We start from the raw sequence: 16,323 nt of genomic DNA on the forward strand, positions 1-16,323 counted from the left end.
TCCTCCAGCACCCAGTCTGTCCCTCCTTCCTCACTGGTCCAGCCCCCCCCCCCCCCAAAGCCTTTTAGATTCCAAGTCCCTTGTCATATCTTCAGTACAGTGAAAGGGAATGGGTCGCTTATTGTCCTGCTAAAGGGCTATGTCAGGTTGTTCCACGCCTGGTCCCTCTGACTTGCACTTCCTACAGCCTTTTTGCTGTCCAAGGTCATCTGGATGGCAGTCTGAATATTCTGGGATTGCCCTGGCTCTGCTTTGGCACGGTCTGGATAGTGCCAATGCCAGTCTAAGGATATACAGAGGCATGATCCAGATGGTATCTCTGAATATCCTGGTCAGCAGTGCTTATCCAGATAACTACTACTACTACTACTACTATTTAGCATTTCTATAGCGCTACAAGGCATACGCAGCGCTGCACAAACATAGAAGAAAGACAGTCCCTGCTCAAAGAGCTTACAATCTAACAGGTGCTGCTATCTCAGTAAGTGCTTTTGAATATTGATCAGCTTGGGTATATGGTATCAGATGATTTTATATCGCATGTTTCACATGCAGAAAAAAAAGCATTTATAAAATTAGGCATGGGTAAGCATGTATAAAAAGTAGGTGCATGGAAGAATACTGGCTATATTTATGTAATCTGAATCAAGCATTCTCAAAGGTATTTTTGGGCAAGGCAGGGGTGGAATTGCAATGTACACATGCATTTATACAATATATAAGTAATCACATAGGGGCAATTCTATAAGGTGCACAAAAAAAGTTAGGCACCAAAATTCTGGGTGCTAATTGCAAATTTAATAACAGTATCTGAGAGCCCAGATTCCGTTATAGAATATTAGCATAAGGTGGCATTTATGCACTAAAATTAAGGCATGCCCACTTTTGCCACGTCTGTAGGAAGTAGTGTAAATATGTGCACTTAAGTGCTGCAGTTAGGCACGTAAGTGACACTATAGCACGTGCATCCAATTGTGAGAGATGGTCATGCCCAGGCCATGTGAACGCCCTCCCATGCAATTGCATGCTAAGAAAGTTATGTGTAAGATTTTAAAATATCATTTAGCATCCAGCTGGCAAACGTAAATATGTAACATTTATGTGCAGAACTGCTGGTGTTCTACAAAGACACTCATATTGATGAAGATAAAATCGTGCCAAATGAATCTGATTGAATTTTTCGACTGGGTGACCAGAGATTTGGATCGAGCACATGTGCTAGATGTAATCTACTTAGATTTCAGCAAAGCCTTTGACATGGTTCCTCATAGGAGGCTCTTGAATAAACTTGACAAGCTGAAGTTAGGACCCAAAGTGGTGAACTGGATTAGGAACTGGTTACAGACAGATGCCAGGGGGGGTGGTTAATGGAATTCACTTGGAGGAAGGAAAGGCGAGTAGCGGAGTGCCTAAGTGATCAATGCCGGGGCCGATTCTGTTCAATATATTTGTGAGCGACATTGCCGAAGGGTTAGAAGGTAAGGTTTGCCTTTTTGCGGATGATACCAACATTTGTAACAGAGTGGACACCTCAGAGGGAGTGAAAAACATGAAAAAGGATCTGCAAAAGTTAGAAGAATAGTCTAATGTTTGACGATTAAAATTCAATGCAAAGAAGTGCAAAGTGAGGCACTTAGGGAGTAGAAATCCAAAGGAGCCGCATGTGCTAGGAGGTGAGAAGCTGATATTCACAGATAGGGAGAAGGACCTTGGGGTAAAAGTATCTAAGGATCTGAAAGTGACGAAACAGTGTGACAAAGTGATGGCCATAGTCAGAAGAATGCTAGGCTGTATAGAGAGAGGTGTAACCAGCAAATGAAAGGAGGTGTTGATGCCCCTGTACAAGTCATTGGTGAGGTCCCATTTGGAGTATTGTGTTCAGTTTTGGAGGCTGTATCTTGCTAAGGTTGTAAGAAGACTTGAATCTGTCCGGTGGAAGGTGACAAAAATGGTATGGGCCTTGCACCAAAAGATGTATAACAAGAGACTGGAAAACCTGAATATGCAAACCCTAGAGAAGAGGAGGGACAGGGGAAATATAATACAGACATTTAAATACTTGAAAGGTATTAACGTAAAAACAAATATTTTCCAGAGAAGAGAAAATGGTAAAACTAGAGGCTATGAATTAAGGTTGCGGGGTGGTAGACTTAGGAGTATTGTCAGGAAATTATTTTTCATGGAGAAGGGTGGTTGATGCCTGGAATAATCTCCGAGGGAGGTGGTGGAGAAAAAAACGGTGATGGAATTCAAAAAGGTGTGGGATAAACACAGAGGATCTCTACTTAGTAGCGCTTTAGATGGCAACTCTACCTGTGAACACCTAAGGCTAGTGATGGGCAGTCTTGTACGGTCTGAGTCCCATATATGGCAATCCAGTTTAGTGCAGGGCCCTTTTTACCGCATCTTAATAAAGAACTCATGCTTTGGGAAGCGAGGGGAGCACGATTGACACCTAAGCGTCAGTTAAGGTTCATGAGTGTGTGGGGGCCTTACATAAACAAGATATCGCCTCGAGCGCTCAGTCAAGTGCTGAATAGACTACCTTGGGGACAAGAGGAAAGGAGACAAGATCGAGCATAAATCATGCAAGCAGGAAGGGAGGGAGAGCAGGCGGGAAAGAGCGAGGGGGGAGGGTAATGGGAATGGGGGATATAAATGTGAGAAAATATTGGAAATATGGATATACAAATGTATGGTACTAGATGATTTTAACCCAGCTTATTGTTCCTGAATTTTCAGTTGTATTTATGCCGATAAAAACGATATTAAAATAAATAAAGGGCTCTAAAATGATGTAGATCATATGTGTTCTCCATGTCCATGAATGCTAGTACACATGTATTTTCCATATATTTTTATAGTGTGTGTAAACCATGTTTAACATTTGGAATATGCTTTAGAATATTATTCTCCAGTGTGAATAGAATCCTCTAATTATCGCATGTAAAGTCTTCTTACCTGTTAATTCTGTCTACTTTGCAGTGGCTATGTACAAAGAACCTTCTCTTCACGATCTCACAGAATTTTCAAGGTCTGGAAGTGGGACCCCAACAAAAAGCAGAAGTGTTTCAGGAATGCTAAATGGAGGCAAATCCATGAGTCAAAATGAATCATCGTAGCCAGGATAAGGCAAGTCAGGTGTTCTAAAATGGAAACTTACCTCTGGATGCTGTTGAATTCTTATTAGCAGTTTTTCATCCAAATGTTCAATTATTCAGGACAAGCCAATGAACCTAAGTAGGTCACTCTTGTGTCAACCATTAGATCTTCTGGTTGTCAATGGATATATCCCGTTATTGTAGAATATGCTTGTACATCTCTGAAGGTACCTGGATTGCCAGCGAAATATAACCATGGAATAAAACCTCCGAGAAGAAATGTTCTGCTCTCTCTTTATACCGCCTAGGCTTTGTGGAAAACTAAACAAAACATTTATCACAGCACTCACTGCTGATAAGAATTTGCTTTCCAACTGAGAAAAAAAAAGACCACTTTTGCTCTTTAAAGAAAATTTTAATGCTTATATGTTTTATAGGGGCAAACAAACACGACAGACTGTAAAATTGATTGTTTTCTTGGCTTTACTGTTTTATAACTAAGCTTAATGAAATTGTACTATTAATTTGAAGTAGTGCAGTTTTTTTGATTTTCGGCAGATGTAGCTTTCTGGAGTCTGTTGGGTCAATAAAGCTGGGTCTTTAAAAATAAACATTGACAACAACAAAAATCCAAAATCAGGGTTGGAGCTGAGTTTGCATCTCATGCTCATGTAAACAGCGTTCTTGTAATTTTAAATACACTGAACTATACATTTTTATAGATTTCTAGTACTCTGGTAAAAGTTTTCTGTTAAGCCCACTCTGTAGAAGCCAAGTTTGTTCATCATCCCAAAACAGTGAAAGGCACCATCAAATAAGGCTTAGGCTACGTGTCCATGTAGTTTTCGTTTAATTCCATTTGTGCGTCTCATGTTAATATATTGCTGTGACTGATTTTCTAAAGACAAAATTGTAGAGTTAAAGGTGACATTTTTAAAAATAAGTAATGTCTTATATGTTAAAGTCCTTCTTTCACTGTATCAGGTATGTGAGTTTAACGTACAAAAAATACTTGGCAAGTTACCCCTAAACAACATATACATGCTCCTGGGAAATGGTTTTGATTTTGTTAGTTTTCCATTTAGATCACCCTAACTGTTGCATGGGAGGAACTTGGAGAATTGCAATAGGGTTGCATGATGTATAGGATTTTGTGCATTAAAACACTGGATTCTTTGCTCCAAAATTTTCATGGTATGTACAAGCAGTTTTCTGTCTTGTAAAAAGAGTTGTTTATTATTTGTTGTATACACAAACCTGCACTGAATAAACTATTTATAAGATATACTTTTTTTAAAACGTTTGATAATTTATTGACTTGGTATTATTGTGTTCTTTTCCTCTTATTACACAAAGTGGAGTTCTGAAATTGGAGACTGCTTCTGAGCTAGAATGACGACCACGAAAATTAGAGATGCATGAATCTCTACAATCTCAGTTCAAATCCTTATTAATCTCTAAGAGGCCCTTTTACTATGCCATGTAGGCGCCTATGTGCACCCAACGTGCGCCAATTTGGAACTACCGCCCAGCTACCGTGAGGCCCGGGTGGTAATTTCATTTTTTACACGTATCCACTACGCGCACTGGAAAATTTCCAGCACACGGCGCTAACCGGGTGATAATCGGCAGTGTACACGCACTGACGATTACTGCCCGGTTAACGTGTGAGACTTTACCGCTAATTCAATGAGTGGCAGCAATTTTTATTTTGCCGCATGTCCATTTTAGCCAAAAAAAGGCCTTTTTTGCAGGTGCGCTGAAAAATGGACCTGTGCACAGCCAATACATGTGTCTACACCAGTGCTGGCCATTTTTCACTGCACCTTAGTAAAAGGACCCCTAAGGGTCTGGTGTGAAAATATTTGGATACTCAAGATTAGGTTTACTAAAGTACATTACTGCATTGGTGCATAATGCTGTTAACTTGTTATTAGTAAATAACAGCCATGGTCTGTAAATGGTATCAAGACACAGAACTACCTATTATGTGAGCAAATAAATCACTGAGGGGCCTGTTTACTAAGATGTGTTCAGCAGTTTGCGAGGGATTTAGCATGCACTGTCAGGATGATCCTGTGCCAATGGCTACTACACACTAAAAAACAGTAAAACTCCTGCACTAAATACTCAGCACAGTATGAAGCAGGAACAGGGTCACTTAACGGCAGTGCTTGCAGTTACGATGCATTAAATAACAAGGTTGATGATAGGGTGGGAGCACTTAACACCTCCTCAAGAGAAGGCATTAAGGCCCTCATGATCAAAAGCAAACTCTGGCGCTAGAGGCTGTTAATGCCATACTAGCGCCAGAGTTTGCAGCCGACCCATGATCAGAGCCCTCGAGCGCCTGAAACAGCGCACTCGAGGGCTCTCAGCGCAAGTAGCATGCAAATGCATGCTAAACAGGGCTTCTAACGATTCCCTTACATGGTCTGTAGCCCCGCCCAGTGCATCCCAGGATGCAGTGGGTGGTGCTGAGCGCCGCCATTTTGGGCGTCGACTGACTGGAAGAGGAGGGAGGCAGGCAGGCAGGCTGCGTCCCTCCTCCAACACAAGGTAGGGGGGCTGGGACGGGGCCAGGGGGGTGTCACGACACCACAGCACACCACAGACCACCAGGGAATCTAAGGACAACGTTGGGGGGAGGATTTCTGGGGGTTTCGGGGGCTGGAGACCCATCGATCCTCCAGCCCCCCCCCCCCCCCGTCGCTGGGTGGGAGGGTGGGAGAGGGTTTGGCCAGCGGCAGCCACGACGTTTTCTGGGGGTTTGGGGGGGGGCTCGTTGTTCGGGCCTCGGGGCAGGCTGTTTGACAGGTTTGGGCAGTTGACAGCCCAGACCTGTCAAACAAGTGCGGGAGGATTGTGCTGAGCGCATGCTCGGCACAATTCTCCCGCACTTTAAACCTGATAATCAAAGATAATAGCGCTGCTTAGATTTGCATGCATTATCTTTGATCATCGATGCAGAAAAGCCCTGCGCTGTCCCGTCGCTATTTTTAGGGCGCTGTTTGGAACAGCGCAGGGCTTTTGATCATCTGGGCCTAAGTGCAATTGAGGTATCGGCAACAGTAAAGGTGGCTCCATGTGCTGCAAAATGAAATATACTCTATCCCTGTAGTAGCACCCCAATTCCTCCGATTCCCCTAAGTGACATGATCACCTCCCACTCTCTGATGTCCCCCCAAGTCACAGCATCACAGCCACCCCTAAACTCTTCCCCCAAAGAGGTAGCACATCCTTCACCCTGATCCACCCATCCCTCCCTAGTCTATATTGAGGGCTTCCATGACATTATAGTGATGGGGCAGGAGAGTTCCTTGGATGCTCATCCCTGTTACATCCCAAGTTCAAATTGCAACTCTGACTCCTAGTGGTAGTCTCCTGGTAGTTCCTCTGGGGTCAAGCTGCCAAATAAGGACATATCAGTTTGATCCCTTGTAGGAGTACTTCAAAACTACCATCAGAGTCACAGTTTTGGAATCGAGAGGCAACGGCAGAATCATCCATGAATCACTCCTACCATACCACTATGGAAATTCCTGGTAAATGCCAGGGAAGTGGGAGGAGATTGAAGGGAGGGTCAATTGCCTATTTGATGGTAGGAGAAATGGGTCATGCTGAGGCTTAGGAGGGCATCAGAGGGTAGGGGGTGATGATGTGACTTGAGAGGCATCAGAGATGTCAGGATGTTGCTAGGGAGATGGGGTGCATTTGAGCTTTCGTATCTTATGGGGCTGCAGTAAATGCATCAGCATGTACCATAGGTATACTTACCATGCTGTCCGCTGATGCATTTACCATGCAGTATCCTCCTAATTCTATTAACTTGTGTTCACAATTTTATGCTTAGCACATGAAGTTAAGCACACATTTCATAGAATAGTCATATACGTAACTAATTAGCCACTAATCGGCGTTAACAACCAATTATTGACTATAATTGGTGTTTATTGTTGCTAATTAGCACTAATTGGCAGTTATGCACATAACTGCCCTTAATCGGGGTTCTACAAATTGTGCATGCAAAATTCATAGTGTGCAGCTGGAAGAGGGTGTTGACCTGGTGAGGTGTGGGCAGGTCAGGGGTGTACCTAGCACTAATGCACACGAGTTATAGAATACTGTCTGTTACGCACCTAACTGACAGCAATATGAGGACTTATACCAGCCTTTGAGCTAGCATAGGTGATTGCACCTAAACTTAGGCAAGTAACTGCAGACTTATTCTATAACAGCAACTATGCAATAATTTCTCATATGGAATTCATCCTTAGCAAGCATCATCCTGGCATCTAATTTTAGGTGAACTGTAGAGAATTAACCCCTCTGGACCTGATAAGACCATGGGAGATAGCCAGGCTGTCTCCCCCGATCTGTGCTGACCCAGATATCCAATACTGGGCCGTTTCCGGTGACCAGCATTGAATATACTGGGTTTTTTGGGCTGGATTCAACAAAACTGGCTATGTTGATATTCAGACATAGCCGGTTGTCTTTAAACCAACCAAAGATATACCGGGGTTTAACATGGTCAAATATGACCACCAAACGTGGTATAAAAATTGGCGGCTGGCTGGTTATATCATGTGATATAACCATTTATCTGCCAGCCGCTAACCACAGATATTCAGTGGAGGATAGTCAGTTATCCCCCACTGAATATCCGCAGATAGCCACTTAAGCGCTATTTAACCAGTCAGCATACTTTCTGACCGGTTAAATAGCACAAAATATCGGGTGGTGTGTGTTTCCTTGTGCTATAGATACAAGGCAGATGCTGGGCTTGCTCCCAACATTTCCCACACAAGATTTGCATTTCTTCCCTCTAATTCTATGTGGAGGGGCATTTTCGATATGACATCTAACTCCGCTTATGGATGTTTTGCAAAAAAACATCCCAAATCTGAATAGGACAGAAGGTCATTTTCAAAAAAGAAAATGTCTTCTTTTTAAAAGAAAAAAAATACTGTTTTCGAACAAGGTTTTGTGGTTTGGATGTTTTGTTTTTTGTTCCATTGTCGAGAAACAAAATGAATAAGTGCAAAACGTAGAAAATCAAGCCATTGGGATGTAGGAGGAGCCAGTATTTTTAGCAGACTGATCCCCCAGACATCCCTGGAGAGCAATGGGGCACCCTAGAGGGCATTTCTATGCACTTCATAAAAATGCTCCCAGGTACACATCTCACCTTTGCTCTCTTATCTTGTCCCCTGAGCTCTCTGAAACCCACCCAAAACCTACTGTCTCCCACTGTACAGCACTACAATAGCCCTTATGGGTGAAGGGGGCACCTATATGTGGGTACAGTAGGGTTTTGTTGACTTTGGGAGGGGTCATAGTTTTTACCACAAGAGTGACAGGTAGAGGATGATAGGGACCTGGGTCCTCCACTGGATAGTGCACTGCATCAACCACTACACTACTCAAGGGACCTGCATACATCTGAGACTGTCATAGAGGCTGGTAAGTCATATTTTTATTCACATTTTTTTGGAGGGGGGTGGGAGGGGTCAGTAACTATTGTAGGGCATTGGAAGGGTCATCCCCGATTCCCTTCAGTGGTCAACTGGTCATTTAGGGCACCTTGTTGTACCTTATTCATTATAAAAATAGCTCAAAATGTCTTAGTTTTAGTTTTGTTTTGTTCTGGATAACGAAGATGTAGCCTTTTGTATAGTGGAGACAGTCCTTGAAACAGCAGTTTTTGTGAAACATGAGTTCATGTCGGTACAAGAAGTCTCTTCCAATCTAATATGGGGAAATTGAGAATTGATAAAAAAAGAAGAAGCTTCTAAGCTAAGTACTTGAAGTTTGAAAAATAAGTTTTTTGATAAGACAGATTAAAAATTAAAAAAGTTAAAAAAAATAATAAAATAATAAAATTTTGATCAATGACGAATATATGCCAGCTCTAAGTAATGCTTGGCTTGATAAATTGAGTCATAGTAGTGGTGACATGCGCATCCGATAGATCCAGTAGTACTACTAACATAAGTGTTATTTATGAGAAGAATTTGTAATTGGTCTGGAGCTGGGCATTGTTATTTCAAGAATCTTACCTAGCACTGTTGCCTTTTAACTAAACACGATGCCAGAAAAGAGAAAGAGAAACCCCGCACGCATCTAAGTGACAATGCTGTGTTGTCACCGAGGTATGTTGAATAATCCAGAAGGTCGCATAAGTGAGACTATTGTATTGTAGTTGTGCAGGTTCAAAGAAAACAGTTGTAATATTTTGATAGAAAACAAAGAATTCACAGCAAAATTGAAAGGCAGCCTCCAAGGAAACAACTGATTGTCTCATAGTCAAGAACCTTTTTCTTCTAAGTTGTGTCCATCTTGAAACATCCAGTAAAATCAATATTTTTTAACACAGGAAAGTTGGATTGATGGATCTATAAAACAATCTCAAAATTGCATTTTTTTAAATCTTGCAAGAACACAAGGGAAACCAATAAAGTGTTTCTGCCTATAATGTCAATCTCAGAAGATTCCAAAAGAGCAGATGCATCTAACTCTGGTGCTTCTGGTGCTGTATCTGTCTGATGATTCTTGTATGAATCTGAATAGGAGGCAAGTTAGTTTCTGAGAATTTCAACACCGAAGTTAGGAAATTATGAAACAAAACTCTAGATGTTGATATTCTGGATACTGGAAAATTTAATAGACTTAAGTTTAGATTCCTATTAAAGATTTTAATAGGAATTAAATTAGCTTAAATTAGGACGTTTTCCTAATTTTCTAATAACCATATTCTTACCTTGAAAATTTTGCACAGATGCACCTTTTATGTCTGACATGGAGGGGCATTTTCGTTATGACATCTAAGTCCGACTTTAGACGTTTTGCAAAAAAAGATCCAAAATCTGAATAAGAAAGAAGTTCATTTTCCAAAAAGAAAACCGTTTATCTTTTGTTTTTGAAACTACTGTTTCTAACAAGGTTTTGTGCTTTGGACATTTTGGTTATTGGTCCATTTTCAAAAAAGAAAAAGTCCAAGTGAAAAATGTAGAAAATCAAGCCATTAGGATGTAGGAGGGGGCCAGCATTTTTAGTAGACTGGTCTCCCAGACATCCCAGGAGATAAATGGGGCACCCTAGCGGACACTGCAGTGGACTTCAAAAACATGCTCCCAGCTACACATCTCACCGTTGCTCCCTTACCTTGTCTGCTGAGCCCCCCCAAAACCCACTGCCCACAGCTGTACACAATAGCCCTTATGGGTGAAGGGACACCTATATATGGGTATAGTGGGTTTCTGGTGAGTTTTGGAGAGTTCATAGTTTCCAACACAAATGTGACAGGTAAAGAGAGATAGGGACCAGAGTCCCCCACTCCATGGTGCACTGCACACTACACTACTCCAGGGACCTGCATGCTGCTCTAATAGACCTGACTCTAATATCTGAGGTTGTCATAGAGGTTTCTAAGTCATATTTATATTCACATTTGTGGGGGGTATTGGAGGGGTCACCCCTGATTCCCTCCAGTGGTCATCTGGTCACTTAGAGCAACCTTTTGTGTCTTATTCGTTATAAAAACAGGTCTAGCTCAAAACGTCTTAGTTTTAGTCCTGGACGGTTTTATTTTGTTCCATTATGGCTGAAAAACGTCCAAGTGTTAGGAACACCCAGATCCCATCTTTAACACACCCCTGACATGCCCCCTTGTGATTTCAAAGCACTTCTGACGGACTTCATATAAAAAACATGTAAAAATTGGTTTTGAAAATACCGATTTGGACGTTTTTATGAGAAAAACGTCCAAATGCAGATTTATGCCACTTTTTGGACGTTTTTCTCTTTTGAAAATAAGCTCCAAAGTCTTTTCCAAACCATCAATCCTGGAAGCTTGATAGTTTAAATTGATTTTCAAATCTTGCAGGTTAGAGGTTGTGTTCAAAGAAATAGTTACAAATGAAGAGCATATCTGATGTAGGCTTTCCAGGGCTTGTCCACGGTGCATCCATTTTCCCTATCTGTGGTTGGAGACAGGTTAGAGAAGCAGGGATAGTCTCAGCCATATTATCTGCTCTCACCAATGTTTCTGCAACACATCTCTGCATTTGAACACTGGCTTGCTGCAGTCGCTCATTCCCTTGTGCTGGCATTGTTTCTAACACCAATGCCGAACTTGTATCGATTCTCTCCGGGAGCTGATGAGGAGAAGTAACTCGTGGTTCCTCCTCAGACCATGCTAATGGTTCTCACAGCATTCTCAGGGAAGGAGGAGTGCTTGACTCAGCTGGGTTGGGCGAAACATTGCTGTTGAAGTCAATCACCTTCCTGAGGCCAACAGCTAATCTGCACAGAATAGAAGGTACTGCAAAAGATGTTATTGCAGTCTCATGTGGTGAGGTAGCAGAGAAGGAACTCTCTGTTTCCCTCTGTGCTTGGGCATCTGTCTCAAAGGTAATTGAGAAAAATCAAAGAAACGTCTTAAGCAGTAGCAGGAGCCTTCAGAACTGCATCTCACTCTGACGCTATCTTGGCTATCCTCAAGAATTCCCTAGCCTTTCTCATGTATTTTAAAATATACTGTACATTCGCAGATCCTGTTCTTAAACACTAGCATCACGGGCAACGTGCTGACCTGGACATCCTTATTCTGAGTTGAACATCCTTTCTAAAATGCCACATGTATACCTGGTTACGCTAGTATTCTACAATGCAACATAGGCTCCGATTCCTTGGTTCTACAATTCGTATATTTCCTGATCTTGCTCAAGTGACACAAAAATGCAAAAAAGATTTTTTTCCCCCTATGGGCAACAATCTTGGCGTTAGGTGCCACATTTATTTTGATATTTCCAGCTAAATGCTGTATAACGTTTGGTGGTAAAAGTTATGTTTTCTTTGAACTGAGGCAAATGTTGGATTTTTTTGGTGGCAAAGGAATTAGGAGGAGTATCAGTTGCCTCCCATAATTAATTAGCACGTACTGGCTGCAGGGACATGTCGGCCATTCTGTCGCTCTTGTTTAGTTCTAGGATATGTAATATTTAGACTCCTACCTGTGGCCCCCCCCCCCCTTCTATATTGCAGACATTGAGCCTGCAAAGAGGTGGGATAATGTGGGATACAAATGCAATAAATAAAATATTATTGTGGACTAAATGATCTTTAATTTTCCTTTTTGCTTATTGCCATGTTTCGTTTCGTTTCATTTCGTTCATTTACATTTATTTATAACCTGCCCTTATCCAGGGCAGTGAACAATAAAACATGCATAAAATGCACACAAATATCAAAATAACAAACAAAATCAGACATATTCAACAATCAATACGGCCAAGCATTAGATTAAGGCAACTAAGGCAAATATCAGAAACAGTCCATATTTAAATAGTTACATGGTAGGTTAAACATAACGGATGGTCTTATAACTGAGGCTTAAAAGCAGCCAGATGAGTTTCCTTTTAAGTCCCACAAGGCAGTTGGTTCCATTCATGTGGCCTGGTGACAAAGCAGGTACAACAAGATAGCATGTCACTGCCGACCGCAATGGCTATGGAGGTATTTACCATTGTACTGCAAGTGAAAGATAAAAAGAATTCTGCTAAAGTCTATAATGAATCGTTAACGACAACTTAATTTTATACGATAAGCAACAGGCAACCATCATAATTGCTTCAAATAGATGGTAATATGTTCAGTCCTCGGCAAACAGTACAACAAACATACCGAAGAGTTCTGAAAGATTTGAAGCGATTGGATGCAAGAGGCTGATAATCCCAAATAGATGATGTTACAATAATCTAACCATATTTAACACCATTGCCTGCAAAACTCTTTTAAAATCCATTCTGGACAACAAAGCCATAGCTTACTCAGCAAACACAATTTGAAATAGGAATTGTAAATCAACAATTCAGCTTGAAACTTAAATAAGCATGTTTCTTGGAATTTTCTGTTTTCTGTTTTTCAAGTATTGCATAAATAGATAAATAAATGTGTGTGTGTGTATTTATAAAAACATGGGAGCCCTTTTAATAAGTGGCAGTAAACACTAACTCATGGCCATATAGGCTCCTATGTTCTTTTTTAAAAGAGGCATGCCTCTAACCGTGCACAGTTTTTGCACTTACTGCACGTTCATTTTTCCAGCTACAGCACAGAAAGTGGGATAATTTATCACACTTTATTAAATAGGCACCTAAATTTGGCCATGATGAAAAAAAAATCTCTATTCTACAGATGGCCTCCAAGCTTGTTTTAATAGAGTAATGCAAGAATATTAGAATTTGAAGTTAGACTGTAGCTCACTTATAGTGATCTGATACCTGAAATTGAAAAATTATCACTATACCAGGAGAGAATGAGTTCTCCATTAACCAGTAATCAAAACTTTAGAAAAACATACCTAATATGGTGAATGATGCATGGAATAAAGTTTTTACACATTATTTTTAATGCATTAATTCTATCTTCCTATTTAGGATGACATTGTGAATAATGGTTTGCTGCAGAATACCAATTATTTGCTATAATAATATTTTCACTGTATTGCTATAGATAATGCTAAATTCAGTTATACATTGCAATGAATTAAACCCAAACTTATACAAATCCAAACAAGTTAAATCTATTTTACTATTTATAATAATTAGACTGTAACATAGACAAAAAGGCTTATATTGATTTTTTTCCCATAAAAATACCTTGAGCTGTAGAGTATCAAAGGCATTCTTAATGCAATTCCTACCAAAATACACGAGGGTAGTTTTACCATCATGTTTGCACACACATGTCAATATACATGCAAATAGGAGATAGTAAACATAAAATATCGATTAGCATAAAAGTGCGTACCATGACATGACAGGGGCAGAACATGGGTGGAGTTGGAAAATATATGTGTAGATTATAACATTTACTATTCAACATATGTGCTTAGAAATTATAGGTACAAACATTTACACCCATGCCTGTCACACTAGCATTCAATAAAGGTAGGTTGGTGACAACGTATCCATAAACCAGGAGCCTTTTATAAATTTACCCCAACATAAAAGTAAAGTCATAAATACACTTTGTTCAGTTAACAAGACCTCAGCCGTGCAGCTCAATGGATCAAACTCATACCATCAAGAATTAAGCACCATCGTCTTCACTGGTCTATTTCAATGTCATTTTTATATGTCGGCAAGATTTGGCTAAATAGATAGGGGTTCGCCTTTGATAAAGCACATTGCGAAACGTGATTCACGTCAGACAATTGACCCCCTAAGCTGACAAAGAGCTGACATCTTGTTAAATGAACAAAGTGATTATATTTATCTTTTAAGGGCCCCTTTTACAGACATGGGCTTAGTGCTTGCTAAAAAGGAGGTACTGCGGGCTACTGCAGCAGTCTGGCGGGAGTTCCCACCCCCAGGGCACCATCATATCTGAAACTACAAAAATATTTTTATTTTTGTAGCAACAGTGTGTATCTGTCAGTAATCGGGCAGTGCCGTGCACTGCCCAGTTACTGCAAGGTTAGCACGGAAGCCCTTACCGCCACCTCAGTGGGTGGCAGTAAGGGCTCCCCCCCCCAAAAAAAATGGCTGTATGGCAAGTGATTCACTTGTCGCATGGACATTTCCTGAAAAAAAGAAAGACCTACCTTTTACCTAATTAAGTAAAAGGGGGCCTCGGCGTGCGTCAAAAACACGTACTGATGCCTGCACAGACCCCCATTTGCCGCAACTTGGTAAAAGTGGCCCTTAATTCCAACATTAGCAGTTTTTAAATATTTTTTGTTGGATTTGATTTTTTTCACTGCCTATTTGGCACAATAGCATATATTTTATGGATGTATACTGTAGGCCTATTCTGGAGAGGAGTTTGGGCACAATATGTAGAGGTGTGATTTACAATTGTATATTCTCAAATGCATAAAATTGTTGTACCTGAACAAGTGTGAATGTATATAGACTGGCTAGAGATCTGCGCCGAAATCCAAGCAGATTCTATAACAATGCGCATAACTTAACAAGCTCAGGGGTCCTTTTACAAATGTCATACCCAGCTCCATCACAGCACGATGCAGGTCCCTGGAGCAGTTTTTAGTGGGTGCAGTGCACTTCAGGCAGGCATAGAGGCTGGCAAAAAAAAAAGTTTTATTTTTTTTAAGGGTGGGAGGGGGTTGGTGACCACTGGGGGAGTAAGGGGAGGTCATCCTTGATTCCCTCCGGTGATCATCTGGTCAGTTTTGGCACCTTTTTAAGGCTTGGTCGTGAAAAAAAATGGACCAAGTAAAGTCAACCAAATGCTCGTCAGGGACGCCCTTCTTTTTTCCATTATCAGCCGAGGACGCCCATCTCTTAAGCACGCCCCAGTCCTGCCTTCGTTACGCCTCCGATAAGTGTTGTGGGTCATGTACCTTGACGGCCACTCTCTCCTTTGTGATAAAAGGCCCCCTAGAGTGGGTTGGAGGGTTCTCTATCAACTAAAAAGAGATGGTGGAATGGGGGTTCCCTATTTTGAGCTTTATCTTGTTGTAGCCCTTCTCCAAACCATAGCAATCTGGCAGCAGGTGGGCTCTAAGCTGTGGCTACATAATGAGTAACACCTGATGGGGGATGCCCCACAATGGACTGCAGTTGAGGACGCCCAAAATCGGCTTTCGATTATGCCGATTTGGGCAACCCTGAGAGAAGGACGCCCATCTCCCGATTTGTGTCGGAAGATGGGTGCCCTTCTCTTTCGAAGATGCCCCTGATAGTATTCTTTTCAGAAGACTATTTTTGCTATGGTTAAAGTAATGGTCCTCTCTTTGGCCTAAAGTTCTTCTTCTAGGGGTTGATAGTGAAAGCAATTTCACCAGTTAAATCGCCTGTGCAGGACTATCCAGAGATACTCGGTGACAATCAGATCGTGTCACTGAATATCCCCCTCTAACCACCTAAGCTAAAACCAGCTATGTTGTAGGCAGTCTGGGACAGGAGTTGGGGAAGGGGGAGAAGACAAAACTTATCTGGTTAAGTTCCAATATTCAACACTTAACCAGATAAGTTGACTGGAAAATCGAACCAATAAAACAGTTTTACCATTGTCCAGTTGAACTTATTTGGATAAGGGCTGAATATTGACACTTAACTGGATAAGTGCTGGCCATCTTCACAAAACTGGCTATTCACTGCCCGTGCCTGGACATAGCCTGATACAGAATGTCCAGGCATAAAACCAGTGGCTGCGAAAAAAATCACTGCTTACCCGCCGGAAGGTATTTATC

The 16,323-nt window shown here is 41.3% G+C and overlaps 1 protein-coding gene across 4 annotated transcripts in view; it reads left to right on the forward strand.

Annotated features, from left to right (window-relative positions):
• FGF13 (fibroblast growth factor 13) overlaps positions 1 to 4,368 on the forward strand; it is a 571,318-nt gene extending 566,950 nt beyond the window's left edge. For all 4 annotated transcript variants that reach the window (XM_030209844.1, XM_030209847.1, XM_030209846.1 and 1 more), the window contains one exon: positions 2,986 to 4,368. In XM_030209844.1, the coding sequence (XP_030065704.1) occupies positions 2,986 to 3,122 (137 nt within the window). In that variant the 3' untranslated portion in view covers positions 3,123 to 4,368. The remainder of the gene's footprint in view (positions 1 to 2,985) is intronic.
• The last annotated feature ends 11,955 nt before the right edge of the window (positions 4,369 to 16,323 follow it).

The sequence above is a fragment of the Microcaecilia unicolor genome, chromosome 7 (genome assembly GCF_901765095.1).
Source record: "Microcaecilia unicolor chromosome 7, aMicUni1.1, whole genome shotgun sequence".
In the NCBI taxonomy this organism is placed as follows: Eukaryota; Metazoa; Chordata; class Amphibia; order Gymnophiona; family Siphonopidae; genus Microcaecilia; species Microcaecilia unicolor.